Source organism: Colossoma macropomum, unplaced genomic scaffold, assembly GCF_904425465.1.
Source record: "Colossoma macropomum unplaced genomic scaffold, Colossoma_macropomum, whole genome shotgun sequence".
In the NCBI taxonomy this organism is placed as follows: domain Eukaryota; kingdom Metazoa; phylum Chordata; class Actinopteri; order Characiformes; family Serrasalmidae; genus Colossoma; species Colossoma macropomum.
In genome coordinates, this window is record NW_023494795.1 from 19,437,762 (window position 1) to 19,456,582 (window position 18,821).

Consider the following 18,821-nt stretch of genomic DNA (forward strand, 5'->3'; position numbering starts at 1 on the left):
ATTGCTTGTTACCACATGTAGTAATGTTTTTAGGTTGAACTGACGAGCCACTTTTTTCAGTGTAGCACTGTGCACAAATCACAGTCCGGCCTTCATTTTTTGAATTTCTAGTAAAAATGGCCATTAGGTTATTCATTTTTCAACAAAACCTTTAATCTCCATTTTCTCTCATTATTAATTTTTTAATATAGTTTGAAAATGCCAACTTCTCTTTAAACTTTCATGGCAAATGGACCAATAGAAAAGGCTCAAAAATGACTAAGAAGAATATCTTTTTACATGAACTTCCACTGAAAGTGAATAACGTTTTTCCTTCTCCTGTAAAACTTGCTTTTATGGAGATATGAGATTTTGTTCATAGCATCAGTATTTAGTCCAACATTTGTCTTTATTACAATTGCTGTTTTTTTCTTTTTTTTCAGGAGACTTTTTGGCTCGGCAGGGATATTTTGTCCTTACTTTCAAAGTTCAGTCTTAGAAACTAGTTAATTTTACCTTTTACAATTCAAGTAATTCCAAACACATTCAGTGATGTTGAGGTCTGGCCTCTGGGGTGGTCAGTCCATTGTTCTGAGAACACCCAACAGCTTCTTTGATTGATTTGCAAATTTTTTTTGTCTATTTCCTTTTCTTAGTGAAAGCTTCTTGACAGCTACACATCCTTGGGTCATCTTCTCACAGTGAAAGGATGGTCAGAAACACCTGTCAATTTTTTCAGATTTGAAACAAGAGTGGAGCTTGATTTTCACCTCTCTCTCAAAGATGACAGCTTTAAGTACTGCTTATCTGAGTGACAGTTTTAGTGGTCTACTAAGTCTTGTGCAATTGTAAGGAATCCCGTTTTCACTGTATCCTTCAATATTTTTGGAACTCTAGTTTTGTTTTTTTCATTTATTTTCTTTTCTCTTTCTTTGATTTTCCTTTTTTTATGCAAGTGGATTATTTAATATATACAAAATTTATATTTATTATATATATTTATATATAAAAAAATTAATAGCTTGTATTAATGGCCAATTTGACCAAGAGTGCACAGCACTATCAGTGCTGTTTTTCTTCATGGGAAATGTCTGCACACGTGAGTCACTGTCTATGCTGATTAAAGAACTTTCCTGAAGAAGAATTTATCCCAAAAGGAAGCTTCAGCTGTTTCCTCGTGGTGAAGTAATAGAATGACTCCTGCAAACACATTCATCAGTGAAAGTATACATATTTACATAATGCAACAACAATTTCTTCATGTGCATAAACTGAGGAACCACCCAAAGAATTACTACATACTTCACCTGACATATCTCGAGTGCACTGCCCTTCTCTTTTCTTGTCTGATTTGAGGGATTATAAAAAGAGAAAAGGCATCTGGAGCTCAGAATGACTGGAGTCTGGAGCACAGAATGAGAAAAATGGAATAAAACCTGAATCTATGCTCCAGGCACTTGTGTGTGTATGTGTGTTAAATGCTTGTATTGAAATACACATCTGGAACATTTTAGTGTCTATATTCATGCTCTGTGTATGTTTTTAAAGTATAAATATGTCCTTTACCAGCATAGCAAAAAGATCATCCATGCATGCCATATAATTTGACTGAGAACAAAACATGCAGTGAACATTCAAAACTGTTTTGTCAGGGTCAGCAGTTAAGAATGCAAACTGACCTGGGGCCAGAATCACGAAAGAGTCTTAAGAAAGAAAATATTCTTAAATGGGTGTTTTTTCAACTTCATTCTTAAGAAAAAAGTTACGAGAAATTGTTATTCTTCAAATAAAGTTTTAAGAATGATCTTATTTTCTTTTCTTAACTATTTTCTTAAGAATAATTATAAGAACAAGTGGTATTTTTGAACATATTTTCTTAAACTTTTTCTCAACCTTATGCCTTACACTCATCTTAGGCAGTAAGAGTTGACAAGGTAAGCATCTAAATTTATCACGGACACTGCCTCTGCTCCTTCTGCTCCATCCTCGTTCATCACCCCACAATGATCATATTTCCCAATAAGGATTTTTTACCTGTTGGCTGTATTTTCCACTTATAGTTCTTGTTTACTACATTTTTTTAAATGCTTGGTTTGATGATTTTCCTCAATTTAGCTCCTAGGAGCAGATTTAACTAAAAAATTAAAATAACAGTTAATACAAATTCAAAATGTAACTTGCGTCTATGGTATGCGGTAAAATGCAGCCTACATAAAAAAATAATTATTAAGAATATCTTAAGAGAATATTTGAGAACTTCTTAAGTTTTTTCAAGAATTGCATTTAGGAACATTCTTATGAACTTCTTAGTGTTCATCTTAAGAACCTTTGCAAGTTTTTTCTTAAAAGAGCTTCCTTGAATCCGACTCCTGCACATTGGATGCATAGATCATTTTGAAGGAGCAGCAGCAGTAATATAATGTCAACATCACTGACTACATGTTCAGTTCTTAAATAAAGCCTAATTACTATAATATGTGGCATTTGGCACTATGGCTGTGATAATCAGACTCATTCCCTGCATACACATGTATTATAGAATTGTACTGGTCTGAAAGAATATAGTTGAGTCAGCTGACTTATTCAGTCCCAACATATCTAAACTGTTTGTCCAATTTATATGTAGAATTAATACAGTAAATATCCCTTCTGTTAGGTCCAGCCTTAAAGCTACACTATGTAAGATTTGGGGATTTGGAGACCTCTCTGGTGGAAATGTGTAATTATGCATTATGTGTGGAAGAGAATTTTGTGATGTTGGTTATGCTTTGGACCCCTTCTCCAAGCGCATAAATTTGATGATTGCAAGACTGCAAGTATTCAAAGAGAAATCTGTCAAAACTTGAAGGGCGTGTCTTTCAATGATGTGGACTGGCTGCTATTGTCATCATATCTTCATCTGTAAACATTAAGCCAGATCTTCTTTTTGAGCCTGTGCATGTGACGTTAATGCGTAAAGGCATAAGATATGATCTATGAATTTCCCGCAAAATCCAACCCAAACGCCTCTGGCTTTACCTGAAATTACTATTACAGGGTGACTCGCAGCAGCACACAGACACCATATTTTGGCATGTTTTTTCCTGACTCGATTATGCTGCTACTTTCAGTTTTAACAAACTGAATCTTACATAGTGCAGCTTCAAGCATCAGTGCCTCAGAGTAAAACAGAGATATAAATGGCTGAATACAATCAAATCTTCACAGCAATGTCACCAACATGTAGTGTAAAGCTTTCTCAGCAAAGTAGAGGTTGTTACTGCAGCACAGGGGGACAAACTACTTATTGACACCATTGATTTCAGAAGAAATTTTGGATGAGCAGGTGTCCACAAACATTTGGACATTTTTTTTAACTTGATGCAGCATGTTGATTTTCCAACTCACACTCATGGTCATGCTCTTGATTTACTCTGCTCTACTGGTTTGAATGATATCTCTGTCTCTGGTTCAGTCTCTGGTATCTCCAATCATAAGCTCATTGAGTATAGCTTTCATATTTCTACTCCTCCCCCCTCTGAGAAAATCTCTGTTGTCTATCGTGATATTAGGTCTGTTAGTCTCATTATGTTTGCTGCTTCTCTTCAGTCTTCAGCCCTGTCTGACCTACATAACCTATCAACCCCTGAAAGTATGGTTTCCCTCTTTAATGACACTATCTCTGGATTGCTTAATGATTTAGCCCCTTTTAAGAATAGATTTCTCCCTGCCACCCGCTCGTGTCCTTGGTTCACCCCTGAACTAAGAGTACTGAAGGCCATTGTTCGGCGTCTTGAGCGCCTTTATAAAAAAAAACTGGCCTTACTGTCCACTCTCTACTTTACAGTCTACACACCCACAAGTATAGGGATGCCCTTAATACTGCCCGCTCCAACTACTACTCCTCCATCATAAATAATGCTAAGTCTAGGCCGAAAACACTCTTTCCAACTGTCAACAAACTCCTCCATCCTCCTGTGTCAGCATGCCCCCATTCAGCTGAGCAATGTCAGGCTTTTCTACATTCCTTTGAAAAGAAAATTAATCAGATCTATAGTTTCTTTCCTTCTACTTCTCAGTCATTCGCCTTTACTGATTTTCCTACTTTGGAAACAAAGCTTGACCCTGCCCCCACCCCTCTACTCAAGGCCTGTTCATCTGTAATCAACACTCCAATTGCTACAGTGATAAATTCATGTCTCTCTTCTGGGTTTGTTCCTACTGCCCTTAAAACTGCTGCAGTTACTCCTATACTTAAGAAACCTGAATTGGACCCAACTTCTCTTTCTAATTACAGATCCATTTCACACCTTCCTTTTTTAGCTAAAGTAATTGAAAGAGTGGTTGCTTCCCAACTCCAGACATTTCTCAGTGATAATGCCCTCTATGAGCCATTTCAATCTGGTTTCCGTACTCACCACAGCACTGAGACAGCTCTTCTGCGAGTAGTTTATGATCTTCTCCGGTCTGCTGATAGTGGTTCTCTCAGTATTCTCCTTCTCCTCGACTTAAGTGCAGCATTCGATACTGTTAATCATGATGTTCTCATTTCTTATCTTTTCTCTATTGGTATCACTGACACAGCCTTACAGTGGTTCAGGTCGTATCTTACAGACAGGCAGCAGTTTATCACACTAGGTCCACACAAGTCCTCCACCACTCCTGTTACATGTGGTGTCCCTTAGGGCTCAGTTCTTGGACCCTTACTTATCTTAATCTACAACTCACCCCTTGGCCAGATCATTCATAGCCATGGCCTTAATTTTCACTGCTTTGCTGATGATATTCAGTTATATCTCAGTACACACACACCCTCAGATTCCCCTCCCAATACACTAATCGACTGTATTTCTGATTTAAAGCTCTGGATAAACAATAACTTTCTCATGCTAAACACTGATAAAACTGAAGTCTTACTGGTTGGCCCTAAACCCTTACTATCCAAATCATCCAATTTTTCTGTTAGTATTGATGGCCTGCTTGTTAAGCTTGCACCTGTTGTTAGAAATCTTGGTGTTTTACTCGACCCATGACTTAATTTTGATCTGCATATCAAGTTCCTCACTAAGACTGCATTCTTTCACTTACGTAAACATTGCTTGTCTATACAAAAGCTACAGTACATTCAGAACTCTGCAGCTAGAGTTCTCACCCATACTAAGCGTTCAGCTCACATCACCCCCATTCTCTTTCAGCTACACTGGCTACTGGTCCTGTCCTGTATAAAGTTTAAAATTTTACTACTCACTTTCAAAGCCCTGCACAACCTTACTCCCCCCTAGCTCAGAGAACTGCTGACCTCTTACACTCCCTCTCGCTCTCTCAGGTCTTCTTGTAATAACTTACTTGCTGTCCCACGTCCAGACTGTCCACTTTGGGAGGGAGGTCCTTCAGTGCCATGGCCCCCAAACTCTGGAACTCTCTTCCTCAATCCCTCTGGGACTGCTCTTCTTTCTCCTCCTTCAAATCTGTCTTAAAGACTTTTCTCTTTAATAAGCATTTTTCTTCCTCCTGCTTAGTTTTTTTTTTTTTTTGTTTGTTTGTTTCCCATGCTAGGTAAAGCAACCTTGGGTTTGTGAAAGTCAAAGTATCATAAATTCAGAATGAATTCAAGAAATCATGTATTAAACTAAACTCATATATTTAATTGTGACAGTCTGGTTCATAATTGGTACAGTAATTTCTACCACAAGCCTTAATGGACTAGAAGCCTAAGACGTGGTTATATGAGTTTGGCTCTTGGGTTAAGTATAAGAAACACATTTATCTTCTCATTCTTACATCCGCAAACATTTAGTGTCATGGTTTTGGACAACTGACTAGATGCACTCACTTTCTGAATGTTGTAAAGCCATTGTTTTATTTTGTGTTTGAACTTTTTTTGGTCTTTGGTATTCTACCTCTTGTTTATGGATGATGTATCTAAAAACAGTGAAGAGGATTATTGCTTTTACTTTATGTGCTGTATGTGAGCATATCTAAACACTGAAGGACACTGTAATCAATATGTAAGATGGAATGGGGCTATGTGTTGGTTTGGGTATTGTGATTGTCTCTTTAGTGAATCTGTCCACATTCTACTGCAAGGTATGTCAATATACAATTACCATAAATTACTTTTAAGGCCTACTGCAGTTTGACTAGCCACTATGCCTGCCTTTGACGCAACAGGAAGTACAGCAGTATTATACTCTTATACTTAGTATTATACAACAGGATTATACTCATCACGGTTTCTGTGCATTTAACAATGTCACTCACATGAAAACATGTCCTCACCCAACATGATGTTAAGCTATGCCTACAGTGTAAGTGCTACTGACTATGTAAACATGAAAGTCAATTAAAAGACGTCTGACTAATTTGACGTTTCTTTAAAAAAACATTTTTTCTTTTTCAGGAAATGTTTCTGAGGAGATTATATATGTATCCTTATATTGAGGGGATTATATAGATTATATTATATAAAATCTAAGGAGATTATGTATATTTCTGAAGGGATTCTTCAGAAAATATTTCTGAGGAGATTATATTTAATAATCCACTTTCAAAAGGAAGAGTAAAGTTAAAGGGAAAATGAGAAAAAAACAAGAGTTTCTAAAACTGAAATTCAAAAAATGATTAGAAGTGTAGAGACAATGGGACTCCTAACAACAGTGCAAGACCTGCTAGACCATGAAAATTGTCACTATCAGATAAACAGTACTTAAAGCTTTCATCTTTGAGAGAGAGGAGAAAAACAAGTTCCTCTCTTGTTTCAGATCTGAAAAAATCCACAGGTGTTTCTGTCCATTCTTCCATTATGAGAAACAACGGTATGAGTCTAGAAGGAAGTGTAGGCTGTCCACCCCAGAGTCCAGACCTCAAAATCATTAAATGTTTTGGGGATTACTTGGATTGTGAAAAGCAGAACATAAAACCAACTTCTAAGACTGAACTTTGGAGATGTGGAAGATAGATTTCTTTGAAAAACTTAAAGCAATGGAAACAGTAAAAGCAATACACACTAATAAAGGTGGACACTAAATACTGAGAAATGGTATTACAGTTACAGGTATACAGTTATCAGCAATTTTAACTGGAAATTAAATAAATGAAGGGTGGCCTCTGACCATCCTTCCACTGTGAGAAGAGGTCTTAATGCTATGGGTCTAATAGGATGTGTAGCTGTCAAGAAGCCGTTACTAAGAAAAGCAAATAACCAAAAAAAGAAGACAATTTACAAACTAAACAAAGAAGCTGCTGGTGTTCTCAGAACAATGGACTGACCACCATAGAGTCCAGACAGAAAATGTAACCAGCTTCTAAGACTTAAGTTTGAAGGTGTGGAAAAACATCCCTGCAGATTTCTTTAAAACTGAAAGCAAGGCAAATAAAGGCACACACTAAATACAGAAAAAATGACGTTATACTTTTGTGTTACGTTCTGTACAAATAATTTTTTGCTTTATTCCTGATGTTGAAAACTGAATAACTTGTACTAAATGGCTATTTTGCATGGAATTTAAACATATGAAGAGTTAAGATTGCTGTGCAATTTGACACTTGACTCTTTCATATACCCTCTATGGGGGGGGGGTGCGTACGTGAGGGAAGATAAACACATGTTGTTTCACTCTGCAGGAACACTAGGTAAATACAGAATTCAAACAGAGAAGCCTGGCAAACAAAGAGCCAACACTGATCAATTGATAGACTCTGCAGGAAACACAGGCTTTGCTCTGTTCCGTGTGACTGCAGTATTATGTGTCTATGAATACTATTTCTTTGGTCTGTGTATAAGATTTTCTTTCTTCACATATTCTACAATAACTGATAATAGAGCTTTGGTCTCAGATGTGTTTTGTCCCAGAATGAATACAAAGTATGATGCATCCACACTCACCTTAAAATTAAAGGTACCAAAAGGGTTCTTTGAAGCGATGCCATAGAAGAATCACCTTTGGTTCCCTGAAGAACCTTTAAGTGGATGGTTCTTTACAGAAATACTAAGGTGCCAGATAGATCACTCACCTTTATGAATAGATGGTTCTGCTGCATTTGTGTTGTACAGACGAGTAACACAGGCAGTGAATTAGATGCTTTTCCCTATGTTTAATAAAAGAATAGAAAACCTGATCAACTCAAATACAGGGGGAAACATCTAGGTTCTTATCCACAATAAGTGACTGCACACTACAAATGCAACAGATTAAGTTTAAACATGCTTAAATGATTCTTTAAAGAACTATAAACATAAAGGTCATTTAGGGAACGAAAGGAGGTCATTCTATGGCTTTGCTCCAAAGAAACTGAAACTTTTTTTACATTATTAATTAACATTAACAGGTTTCTGGTCATGTTAGGCACACTTCAACACACAATACCATTTACCATTTTCCTGCAAGCTTTGGTTAAAGTGTAGTGAGTTTTTCCTGTCTCTAAAACGTCCTCTGACTTTTCATTACATCACTGTGCACTGGGCTGAGAAAAGAATCAATTCAATCACATTACATCTCCCTTTCCCAACACCTCCACTATCATTGAATAAAATGCTAAAATAAAATGTAGGAACCCAGGATTGTTTAAACTGAGGGGCTGACAAAATGACTGGTCTATACAGTGATGGGCTACTGAAAGTCATTACTGAGTCTAGCTTTGGCTCTATGTACCTTAATAGCTCTCAAAATATGTTGGTGCCCATTGGTCAAACAATTGTATATTTGTTTATAGTTCATCATTTACATCCCTAATCCTAACTTAAACCCAACCCTAACTCTGGCCCTAATCCTAACTCTAATGCCGTTGATCATTTGAAATGTCACTAGATAGTTTGTAAACAATCTCGACACTTGTAAATTAGCTACTGGAGACAATCAAGAATAAAGTGTAACTGTTTTATCACAACCATAAGAAACCATATACTACACTCACATTTAGTTACTTGATTATAGATTAAATGCACAGTATATTTTTTCAATTCACTTTTTGTCAAATCAAATCATATCTCCTCACAGCCTGCTAGCTCTCCGCTCTGCAGAATTCCGGAGAGGCCATAAGCTGTTGCTAGAATTTTCTGGACTGTTATCTTGAGATAACAAGATAAGTAACTTGTTATTTCAAGATAACAAATTTTGTTATGTTGAGATAAGATAAATAACTCGTTCTTACAAAATAAGTTTTCTTATCTTGAGATAACAAGATAATTAACTCATTATCTCAAAATAACAATCCAAAAAATGATAACTATCTCATGGCCTCTCTGGACTTCCATATCGCTCTGTGTGTACACTGGAAAAAAAAAAAATTCGGTATGTGTACACACTCCATGCAGCATCAAAAAGGAGGGATGGCAGAGAAACAGCCAAAGAGGAGAAAATCTGAAGAAAACCCTGAACAAAGATGGAGAAAGAAGTTTTTAGAGCAGGCAAGGAAGAAGAGCCATGTTAACAGCGGTGAGGTGTTTCAGCAGTAGAGAGACCTCTGAAAGTTGACAAGGCTTAAGTCAGCTTCCTATTCGCATTTTCTTGTTCCACCTTAAACCATGCAGCAGTTCTATTCTGGGCCCTGAGGCACCTGAATGTAACTGCTACACCATTTAAGGTGGAACAGGAAAATTCATACAAGAAGCTAACGTCAGGGATGAGGAGCTTGCTCCCGCTTGACAACTTGTTATTGCTGTTTCACAGAACCAACAGGTCAGCATTGTTTTGTCCCATTATTTGTAATAGCAACTGGTTAGCTTCGCAGCAGGAACTGCAGCAACAGTTTGCCAACCCCAGAACTTCAGAAGGAGCACTGAAGGGAGGTTTTGCCGTTAAGTTCAACGATCGTTCTCCAGACTTACCAGGAGCCTTTAATTAAAATTCAATAAGGTCGAGTCACCTTTAAACAGGACTTTCAGTGGTCTATAAGAAAACAGTCCTAAATTGTATATGCCTTTATTAACATGATCTTTATGAAACATCTGCCATTCTAAGTTGATGCAAGTGTACTCCTTGGTGCATATTTATTTGGCTCTGAGTCTATATTCTCAAACTGCTCATGTTTACAAGTTCTGACTGCAGTTGTGGCAGCGGGACACTTTGCTAATACAAAACAAACAGTGTTAAACATGTTTGCTTCTGGCAGTTGGGGTGAACTGAGCAGCCTGTGGGAAGCCAGCCTGTGAGATGTGTGGATGTAAATGCTGTGCCTCCAAGCATTTATACCATTGCTTGAGTTCATCTATCAAATCTTATTAGAGCAAACTCATCAAAAGTGGATTTGACAGGATAGGTGTGGCAGGAGGCCTGTGAAGTCAACACTGACAGAAAACCCTGTTACCTCTTCACTGGCCTCAATATGACCATGCAATGACATGACACTTTTGGAAAGAGTGTTGGCTCCTTTTCACACTACCAACTCACACCCTTAAAAAATAGAACGCGCAGAAAGCATTCTCTGCCCTTTGCTGCAAGCTGTCGGATGCAAATCAATTTGATCAGTTTAACACACAGCCCAGTCCACATGACCAAAACATCTGAGCTCACACTCAGTGGAGGCCACAGCACCACAAAGCGACATCAACCAGCACCACGACCGCATCTGCAGGCGCTTACGCAACACACTGCTCCCCCTAGAAGCTATCTATATTCAGCATATCTCAGATTTAGCCAGTGGACAAACGGATCAATATCAAGGTATGTCAGAGGTTGCCAAATGAACTGTATTAATGATATTGACCTTTTCCTGTGAAAGCTTTTCAAAGGGGGATTAGGGGTAAGACTTAAGTCCCTTCAGTTGCCTTAAAAAGCTTATGGTGTTACCAATTAAAGGAGCAGTGTGTAGGATTTAGTGGGATCTATTAGCAGAAATGGGAATATATTATACAAAACCATGTTTTCATATGTGTATAATCACCTGTCACTACAAGTCATTGTGTTTTTGTGAGCTTAGAACGTGCCCTTCATATCTACACAGGAGCAGGTCCTTTTCCAACATGTTTGAAGATAAGTAGTTTTTAAAGAAAAAAATACTGCTTTCAATTTCACAGTATCTGAGAAGAAAAGTGCTAATGTGCCACTTCTAATAAACAGTAACTGAATCAGACAAAGAATATGTGAATTACCCAAAGTGAATAGTTTATTGTCACATACATGTTTATGTAAGAGACAAAAAGTTATCATATATCACGGATGTTGTACATCTCTATGCCTGCATCCATTTCTACTGCCTGGAAGAAGCAGGTGGTGCCAAAGATCAAATCTAAAAAGACCCATAAGGCACAGCTTCTGCACCAAACAGACTGCACATAGGGAGCAAAATGTATCTATAATAGATGATTTTTTGATATATGGATACCAGATCTCTCTGTTGTACACTGAATGAGCAACAGCTTAGTGGCATACTGGAAACTGAGTAGATTGAGATCTATAGTTTTGTACCTATCAAGCTATCAAATGCATACAACTCTTCTGGTTTCATAAGAACATGGCAGAAGTTAGCAGAAGCAAGTTAAGGTAGAAAAACAGATTTGGTAGATTAGTGAACAATATCACACTGCTGATAATTATCAGTTATTTTCAGCCCTCAAATACAGCAACTCAAAGTGTTTTGTTTTAAACAGATGAACTTCAAAAAGACAGATAGTAATGCTTAAAAACCATAGCGCCATCAAATTTCAACATCTTGTTCCAAGATAAATGCCTACCCCATGACTTTCCAAAAATAGCCATGAGAACTCAACTAAATCATAGAGATCTCTCAGTTACATAGCCTGGCGATTCTTCTCCAGACTCTTCTCTATGTGGTCAATGACCTCCACTGCTGCTTGAGGGATTCTGGTCCCTGGGCCAAAGATACAGCAAACTCCACTCTGGTACAGAAACTCATAGTCCTGCAGGAGACAAGAGATAAATACAGTGCAGTCAGTAAGTAAGTGACGTTAGTTTTTTGTTGTTTTGGCTCTGTAATCAAGTACATTAGATGTAAAATGAAACTGTGAGTGTTGAATGTCAACTTTGGGCTTTTTTTTTACATCTATATTGTGTGGACTACATGGGAATCACCGCCCTAATTATACATCCCTATAGACCTGATGTTTAAGGTGACCACAGGACATTGGACAATTGACTGCTCAGCTGTGTATAGGGCAGTTATGTGTCACTGCATCACTAACTCATGCAGAAGACAAAACTGCTGATGGCAGCAGCAGGTGTAAAGAATGAGTTTAACTTCTCAAATCCAACCAAATCACATTGCAGCAAGACACTGGTTCAACTGCTGTGAAAAAAATCAGTAGATAATGACTGTCACATTATGTGTCTCTATAAATGGCACATGAGCTGGAAACCAATAGTGGTTTACTGACAGTTTTCTGCACATCAGTGAATCATTAGTAGATCACTAGTTATCAGTGCTTTAGCAGAGGAGATTTTGCCGATACCATGGGAACTTAAATTGCCACTATTATTGGCCAGCCAATAATATGGCAGTTGGGGTCGACATTGATCGAGCCCTACTACACATTGTTTCATATTTTAAATTCATTTTATTCACTCGTTTAGATGAATACATTCTGATTCAGATCGTATTGCAATGTAAAAGCAGCAGTTTATCTATTCGGTCGTTTTTGTAGGCAGATATCTATAGCACCTCCTACAGAGCGACAGCTGAAAATAAAGCATGCTGGATGTATAGGCTCAAAATAATTTTTAAAGTCAATTTTTAAGTGTCAAGAATTCTTTATTTAAATGATGGAATATTATGTTGATGCTGTATTCTGCCTATTGGTAAATCAAACTATGAATGCTAATTTTTTAGATGCCCATAATTATGAAAATGCACATATACTGTGCACGCTACCAAGAGAATACATCATAGAGTTCACTGTATGTGACACAACTACACTCTTTAAAATGAAGGTGCCAAATAGTTATTTGGAAGGGTGCCATAGAAGAACCATGTTCGGTTCCACAATGTTCTTTTCAACAGACAATTCTTTAAAGAGCCATTTTTGTGAATGAGATGCACAATGGAAAAGAATATTTTAAAGTTTAAGAACCTCCGCTGCCTTTCCTAGAACTATATATCCAAGCCAAGAACCATTTCAGAATCTTTACTTTTAGGAGCGGATTTGCTCTTTTTTTTTTTTCGTTTTGTGTTTGTGTTGCCTCTAATGCTTTTTTTAACTCCTACAATTCAACAGATGGCGGGCCTGACAATCAGCTGTTGAGTAAAATCAAATGAGTTAAAGCAAGTTAAAGAAAGTTAAAACACTTTAAACTAGACAGTGTAGGGCTCCCCAGGACTGGGACTAAGAGATACCGATTTGCGGCGCACTTAATCCGCCTCACCCCATGGGACATCTGACACACTGTTAGCAAAAAGACTCCTGTTACTGAGCTATGGATTTCCATGTCTACTCTAATTACTACAGCTTTCATATGTGCTAGTTCACACTCACTATCCATCTCAAATCACTCAATAACTATGTAATCACACTCCAGAAAAACAGCAAAACACTTCATGGGTGCAGGCTGTGGCTAAGTCTATAGTGATAATAATCCAAAGCAGTGGTGGATTTTGAAAGTTTAACCAGGGGTGGCAGGGAATTTTGTCAGGGTGGCAGGTTAACGTGGTGGGGTACAGATATTTTTCTTTGAGTGGGATCTGGGGGGGTACATTTGCTATATGTATTTTTAAGTCAGCAGATGCAAAATCATCTGCAGGACAGTATCTTTTTTACCTTGTTCAGATCTATTTAGTACAGATTCATGACTCTGAATGCTAACTGACGAATACAGCTCTAATATGGTTCTTGCTATTCGTTTTATTGGTCTGTTTAGACAGCTTGTATGTGCATTTGTTAACTACTTTCAAACTTTATGTAGCGTCTAGCAATTATTAGTGTGGTAAACGCACACTTGGGAGCTCGATGCTCTCATAGACATGCTGCCATTTACAGCTTGTCTACAGACCGCCTATTCTCAGGATGGCAATCTACCTTGCATCTGCGTCACTGCATTCCAGCTCATTTTGTGAAAAAAGTCAGTAATGAATGCATTACATTTCCAGAGTCATGGAATACGATCATCAGCAGGAAATCGAGTAAACAGATAGCATCATTGTGTAGGCCATATTTTGTCCCTACCTTAATATCTCCTGTAATTGCAGACAATGTGAAAACATTTAAAGAGGGAGTTCACCTTATTTCACATTTGAGCTCTAACTGACCTCACTACTGCTCTTGTGGCTGAAGGCAATCAAATCTTTACAGCAATGTTCCAACATCTAGTGTAAAGCCTTTCTAGAAGAGTAAAAGCTGTTACTGCAGCAAAGACGGGGACGAATTCCCTATTAATACCCTTGATTTAACAAACATTGGTTGAGAAAGTGTCTACAAATATTGAGACATTAAGGATCACTTTCTCAAACAAGGATTAAACCTATTTCTGGACTACACACCATTCTGAATGAACATTCTCCACTGAAATGCATTCCAGGATTGGCCTTAATCTGTCCAGGAGACTGACCCATAGTGTCTATTTGCTGCTACTTCTGCACTGCCCCTCACATACCTTCTTTGTCTTTTTCTTTATAGACTCTTCATCTTTTGTTTCACATACAGTGGGGGAAATGAGTATTCAACAAGTTTTTTAATGCAGATATTCAGACATTGGAATCAACTCAACTACTAAAACTACTAAAGAAACAGCTAAAGAAATTGTAAAATTCCAATCCATAAATTTATGTGCAATAAAGTGGAATGACACAGGAAAAAAGTATTGGTGGAGAACCCACTAATGACAGCTTCAAGATGCTTCCTGTACAGAGAAACTAATCTCTCGCAGCGTTCAGGTGGGATTTTGGACCAATATTCTATGCAGATAATCTTTAAATCTCAGAGATTCTGAGGGGCCCGCTGGTGAGTCTTGATCTTCAGTTTCTTCCACAAATTTTCTATTGGGTTTAAGTCTGGTGACTGATTGGGCCATTCCAACGCCTTTATTTTCTTCCTATGGAACCAACTGACAAGTCTTTTTTGCACTTTGTTTTGGATCATTCTTCTACTGGAAGGTCCACCTACCTCTCATCCTGGTGGATGACAACAGATTATTATTAAGAATCTTCTAGTACACGGCTCTGTTCTTCTTCCCTTTGATAGATTCTGCCAGTACCATGATAAGAGAAACAACCCCATACTGTGATGCTTCCACTTCAAAACCTCACTGTTGGTGTAGTGTTCTTAGGGTCATATGCAGAACATATGGTGCATCATATTGTTGCCAAAAATTTAGATTTTTGTCTTGTCTGACCACACTATATTCTCTGCTAGTTGATGGTCGAGTGATGTTCCTTCCACTTGGAAATAATGACCCCAGTGATGCTTATAGGAACATTTAGGACTTAAGAAATTTCTCGGCACCCAGTGCCATTGCTATGTTACTCAATTGTCTCATTATGAATGTCTTGATTGAGCTCTTTGCCTCTAACCATAATGAGATGTTTCTTGCAGTTTGGTAATAAATCTGTTTACTTGCATTCATATTTGGATACCCCTTTTTAAAAGAGTGAAAGAACTAACCTGTAAACATGTAGTAACCCAGCTGATTCTTATTAGCACAGGTATTAGAACTAATTAGTGGAATCAGCTGGTTTAGTGCTTTTTTTGTGACTGTCTTCAATATTTTTGTTCAAAACTGTGCTATTGCACTATATAGCACTGGCTTTAGGTAGGTAGGTAGGTAGGTAGGTAGATAGATCTTTATTGATCCCGAAGGGAAACTGCAGTGTTTCAATAGCTACACATATAATTGCACTTAAACTTACATATACTATGCAGAAAATAAAAAAAATAAAAATAGACATAAGTTAGGCACTAATAAAAAATAGACATAAGTATAAAAGAGTAGAAATAAAAGTATCTCTATTTGCATGGCATATAAAACAGATTATATAGATTATGGATTGTAATGTTACAATTTCTATAGCTATATTTTAGCTTTGCTGAGTTAATAGCAATGTCTAAATTTTATGTAAATGGCTGGATTGCAAATATGTTTCATTCAAAAATAATATTGAGATGTTCAATAATTATTTCCTCCCCGGCAAATCATAGTAAAAAGGTTTGCACCAAACAAAAAAAAAAAACAAAACTATGCCAGATCTGACAACATGACAACATGTTAAAGCTGGGGCTGTAAAAAAAATTCACTTTCGGATAACGGACTGTGACTATGCATGTGTGGGGAGTTTGGTACATTTTCTGGACAAAAATATCTTGACTTTGTAGGAAAATCAGACAAAAAACAGACAAAAAACAGGACAATTACTATTTATTTGCTGAATATAACTTTTTGGGGAAAAAAAATAAAACATAGAATGTGGCCTATGCAGTAGTTATGGCATATTTTATATTTCATGTTTTCCCAATATGTTCCCAATATAACTCAGCACATACATAAAGCTGTCAACTAAAATTTTCTGTAAAATGCCATATCAAAGTCTGTGCACTGTAGCGGATGTGTTAACTTTTTCACTTAGGAAAAAAAAATATTTAATATGACAGGGTGTGTTCACACTCTTGTACATGACTATATATATAAAGCATATGTGGCACATATATATCAACACACAGTATGTATAAATGTGTGTGTGTTTGTGTGCACATGTGTTTTTGTGAGAAATGAAATGATGTTCTCTTTTTTTTGATGATGTGATCTTTTTTTTTCCCCCAATAACAGCTCAAGGCCACAGGCAGATCAAATAAGTAGGTTTAAAATCTTACTGGAAGTTCACTGTCATGCTTGTTAATTCTGACTGTTATGTGGCTGATTTATATGTGAAAAAGGTCACTTGTTTCTAATTTGCTAAAATTTGTCACTCAGCGTGGCTTAATATTTGAGCAGGCTCTGCCTCATGATCCACGTCTAAAGCACAGATAATGAAACTAGTGTCTTTGCCGAGACTGTTTGATCTATCAGCTGCCTCTGTGTGCTATTCAGTCAGACAGTCAGGTCTTACCTGTGGGGGGATAACTCCTCCGCAGATGACCAGGATGTCTGGGCGGTTCATGTTGCGCAGCTCTTTGATAAGCTCTGGGACGAGAGTCTTGTGTCCAGCTGCCAGTGTGCTGACCCCCACGCAGTGCACATCTGCATCCACTGCCTGCTGAGCCACCTCCAGCGGGGTCTGTCACCATGGAAACACCACCCAGTGTACACACAGAAAAACAGAGAAATTACAATGCCATTGTGTGGCAATAAAAAACCTGGTCCCACTGCAGTTTGAGGCCAGTTAAGCAGTTTCTTTGATGATATGGATTTAATATGTAGCTTCTGTACAAGGCAAGCAGAGGATGTATTGGAAAAGGATCAGAGGGTCACAGAGATCATCTGTGGTTAATGGAGGTATGCCTATGAAGAGGATTTCTTTCACTGCCCTTCTTTGAGGTACACCAACATGACCATGTTTATGTGAATGCCTTTCTAAGTCCACTTACAAAACAACAGCACCACTGACTTCTCATTAAGGTAAGAAGAAAGAAAAAAAAGAAGTCTATTCACAGAGATCTCTGTCTATTCACAGAGATCTCACAATTAGCCTAATAATCGCTGATTGTTCATGTAATGCGAAGGGTTCACTGAACATAGCTGAAAGAAGAGGATTAGTCTTATCTGGGGAAAGACCAGCTTAACACAGCAGTATGGGTTTTGATCAGCTCCACAATGTAGGAAATGTTCTGGTACACAGTCATTCTGGAAAACACACTGTAATAGATGTTGAATTCCAGGTTTAATTGTGCATTGCACACAGGCTAAACACACAGAGAAACCAGCATGAAAACCTACTGAGACAAACACCAGAAAGCTACAAATTCTGTATGTTCTTTTTATCAAAACAGGTCCAGCCAGATGCCAGTACTGCATCACCAAGTCCCTTTAAGACCCTCTCTCAGACTCTTCTATAACAAGCAGGCCATACTTTTTGAATAATATATGTCACATATGTAAAAGTCTTCCTAGGAATTTCCTCTAAGACCCCTGATAAACTGAACTTTACCAGCACTAAGGTAAATACAATACTAAGCAAATATCAGAGAACACCATTCATATGTTTAATTTTCAGTCAAAAACAGCAGAAAACATAAAACAGAGAATGGAAAAAAAACATTAACTAAATATATCAAATTTACTTATTATACTTTTATTATGGCTTCCATCCTTTTCAGGACACTTGCTTTTTCCAAGAAATCTGCAGGGACATTTTTTATACCTCCAAAGCTGGTTGCATTTTCTACTGTACAAGATCCGAGAAATCCCAAACACATTCAATGATTTTGAGGTGTGGGCTCTGCAGTGGTCAGTCTTTTGATCTGAGAGCACCAACAGCAAAATTTATTTTTTGTCAATTTTCATTTCTCAGTAATGACTTTTTGACAGCTGCATATCATTTCACACCCATAGTGCTGAGTTGTCTTCTCACAGTGGAAGGATGGCCAGAAACACCTGTGGAGCTTGATCTTCTCCACTCTCTCAAAGATGAAAGCTTTAAGTAGTTTATCTGATGGTGACAGTTTTAGTGGTCTACCAGGTTTTCTCAGAAATATCTCCTGAATAATTAGTAACTAATTAAGTACCTATTGGCCAGTCTGATTGAAACAGAGGGTGGTCTCTGACTTTTGTACTGTGCATACCTACAAATACCACAGATTATAATGTATTTTCTAAGTTACTGGTTAAAATGAGAAAAAAAAGTCATGTAATAGATATATGGGTGTTTCGAGAAGGGGGCAGGCTGCAGACATGCACTCTCAGCCTGACATGCACTGCCAACCTATTAATGACGTCAGTGCACTCTCTGCCACAACAGTGTTTTTGTCGGTTTTATGAGGGGGAAAA

General features: G+C 37.6%; 1 protein-coding gene across 2 annotated transcripts in view; it reads right to left on the bottom strand.

Annotated features, from left to right (window-relative positions):
- Window positions 1-11,037: 11,037 nt before the first annotated feature.
- The window catches only part of mut (methylmalonyl CoA mutase), a 29,751-nt gene continuing 21,967 nt past the window's right edge, over window positions 11,038-18,821 (bottom strand). For both annotated transcript variants that reach the window (XM_036581742.1, XM_036581743.1), the window contains exons 12-13: window positions 16,945-17,112; window positions 11,038-11,815 (exon numbers count right to left, since the gene is read on the bottom strand). In XM_036581742.1, coding sequence (XP_036437635.1) covers window positions 11,687-11,815; window positions 16,945-17,112 — 297 coding nt within the window. In that variant the 3' untranslated portion in view covers window positions 11,038-11,686. The remainder of the gene's footprint in view (window positions 11,816-16,944; window positions 17,113-18,821) is intronic.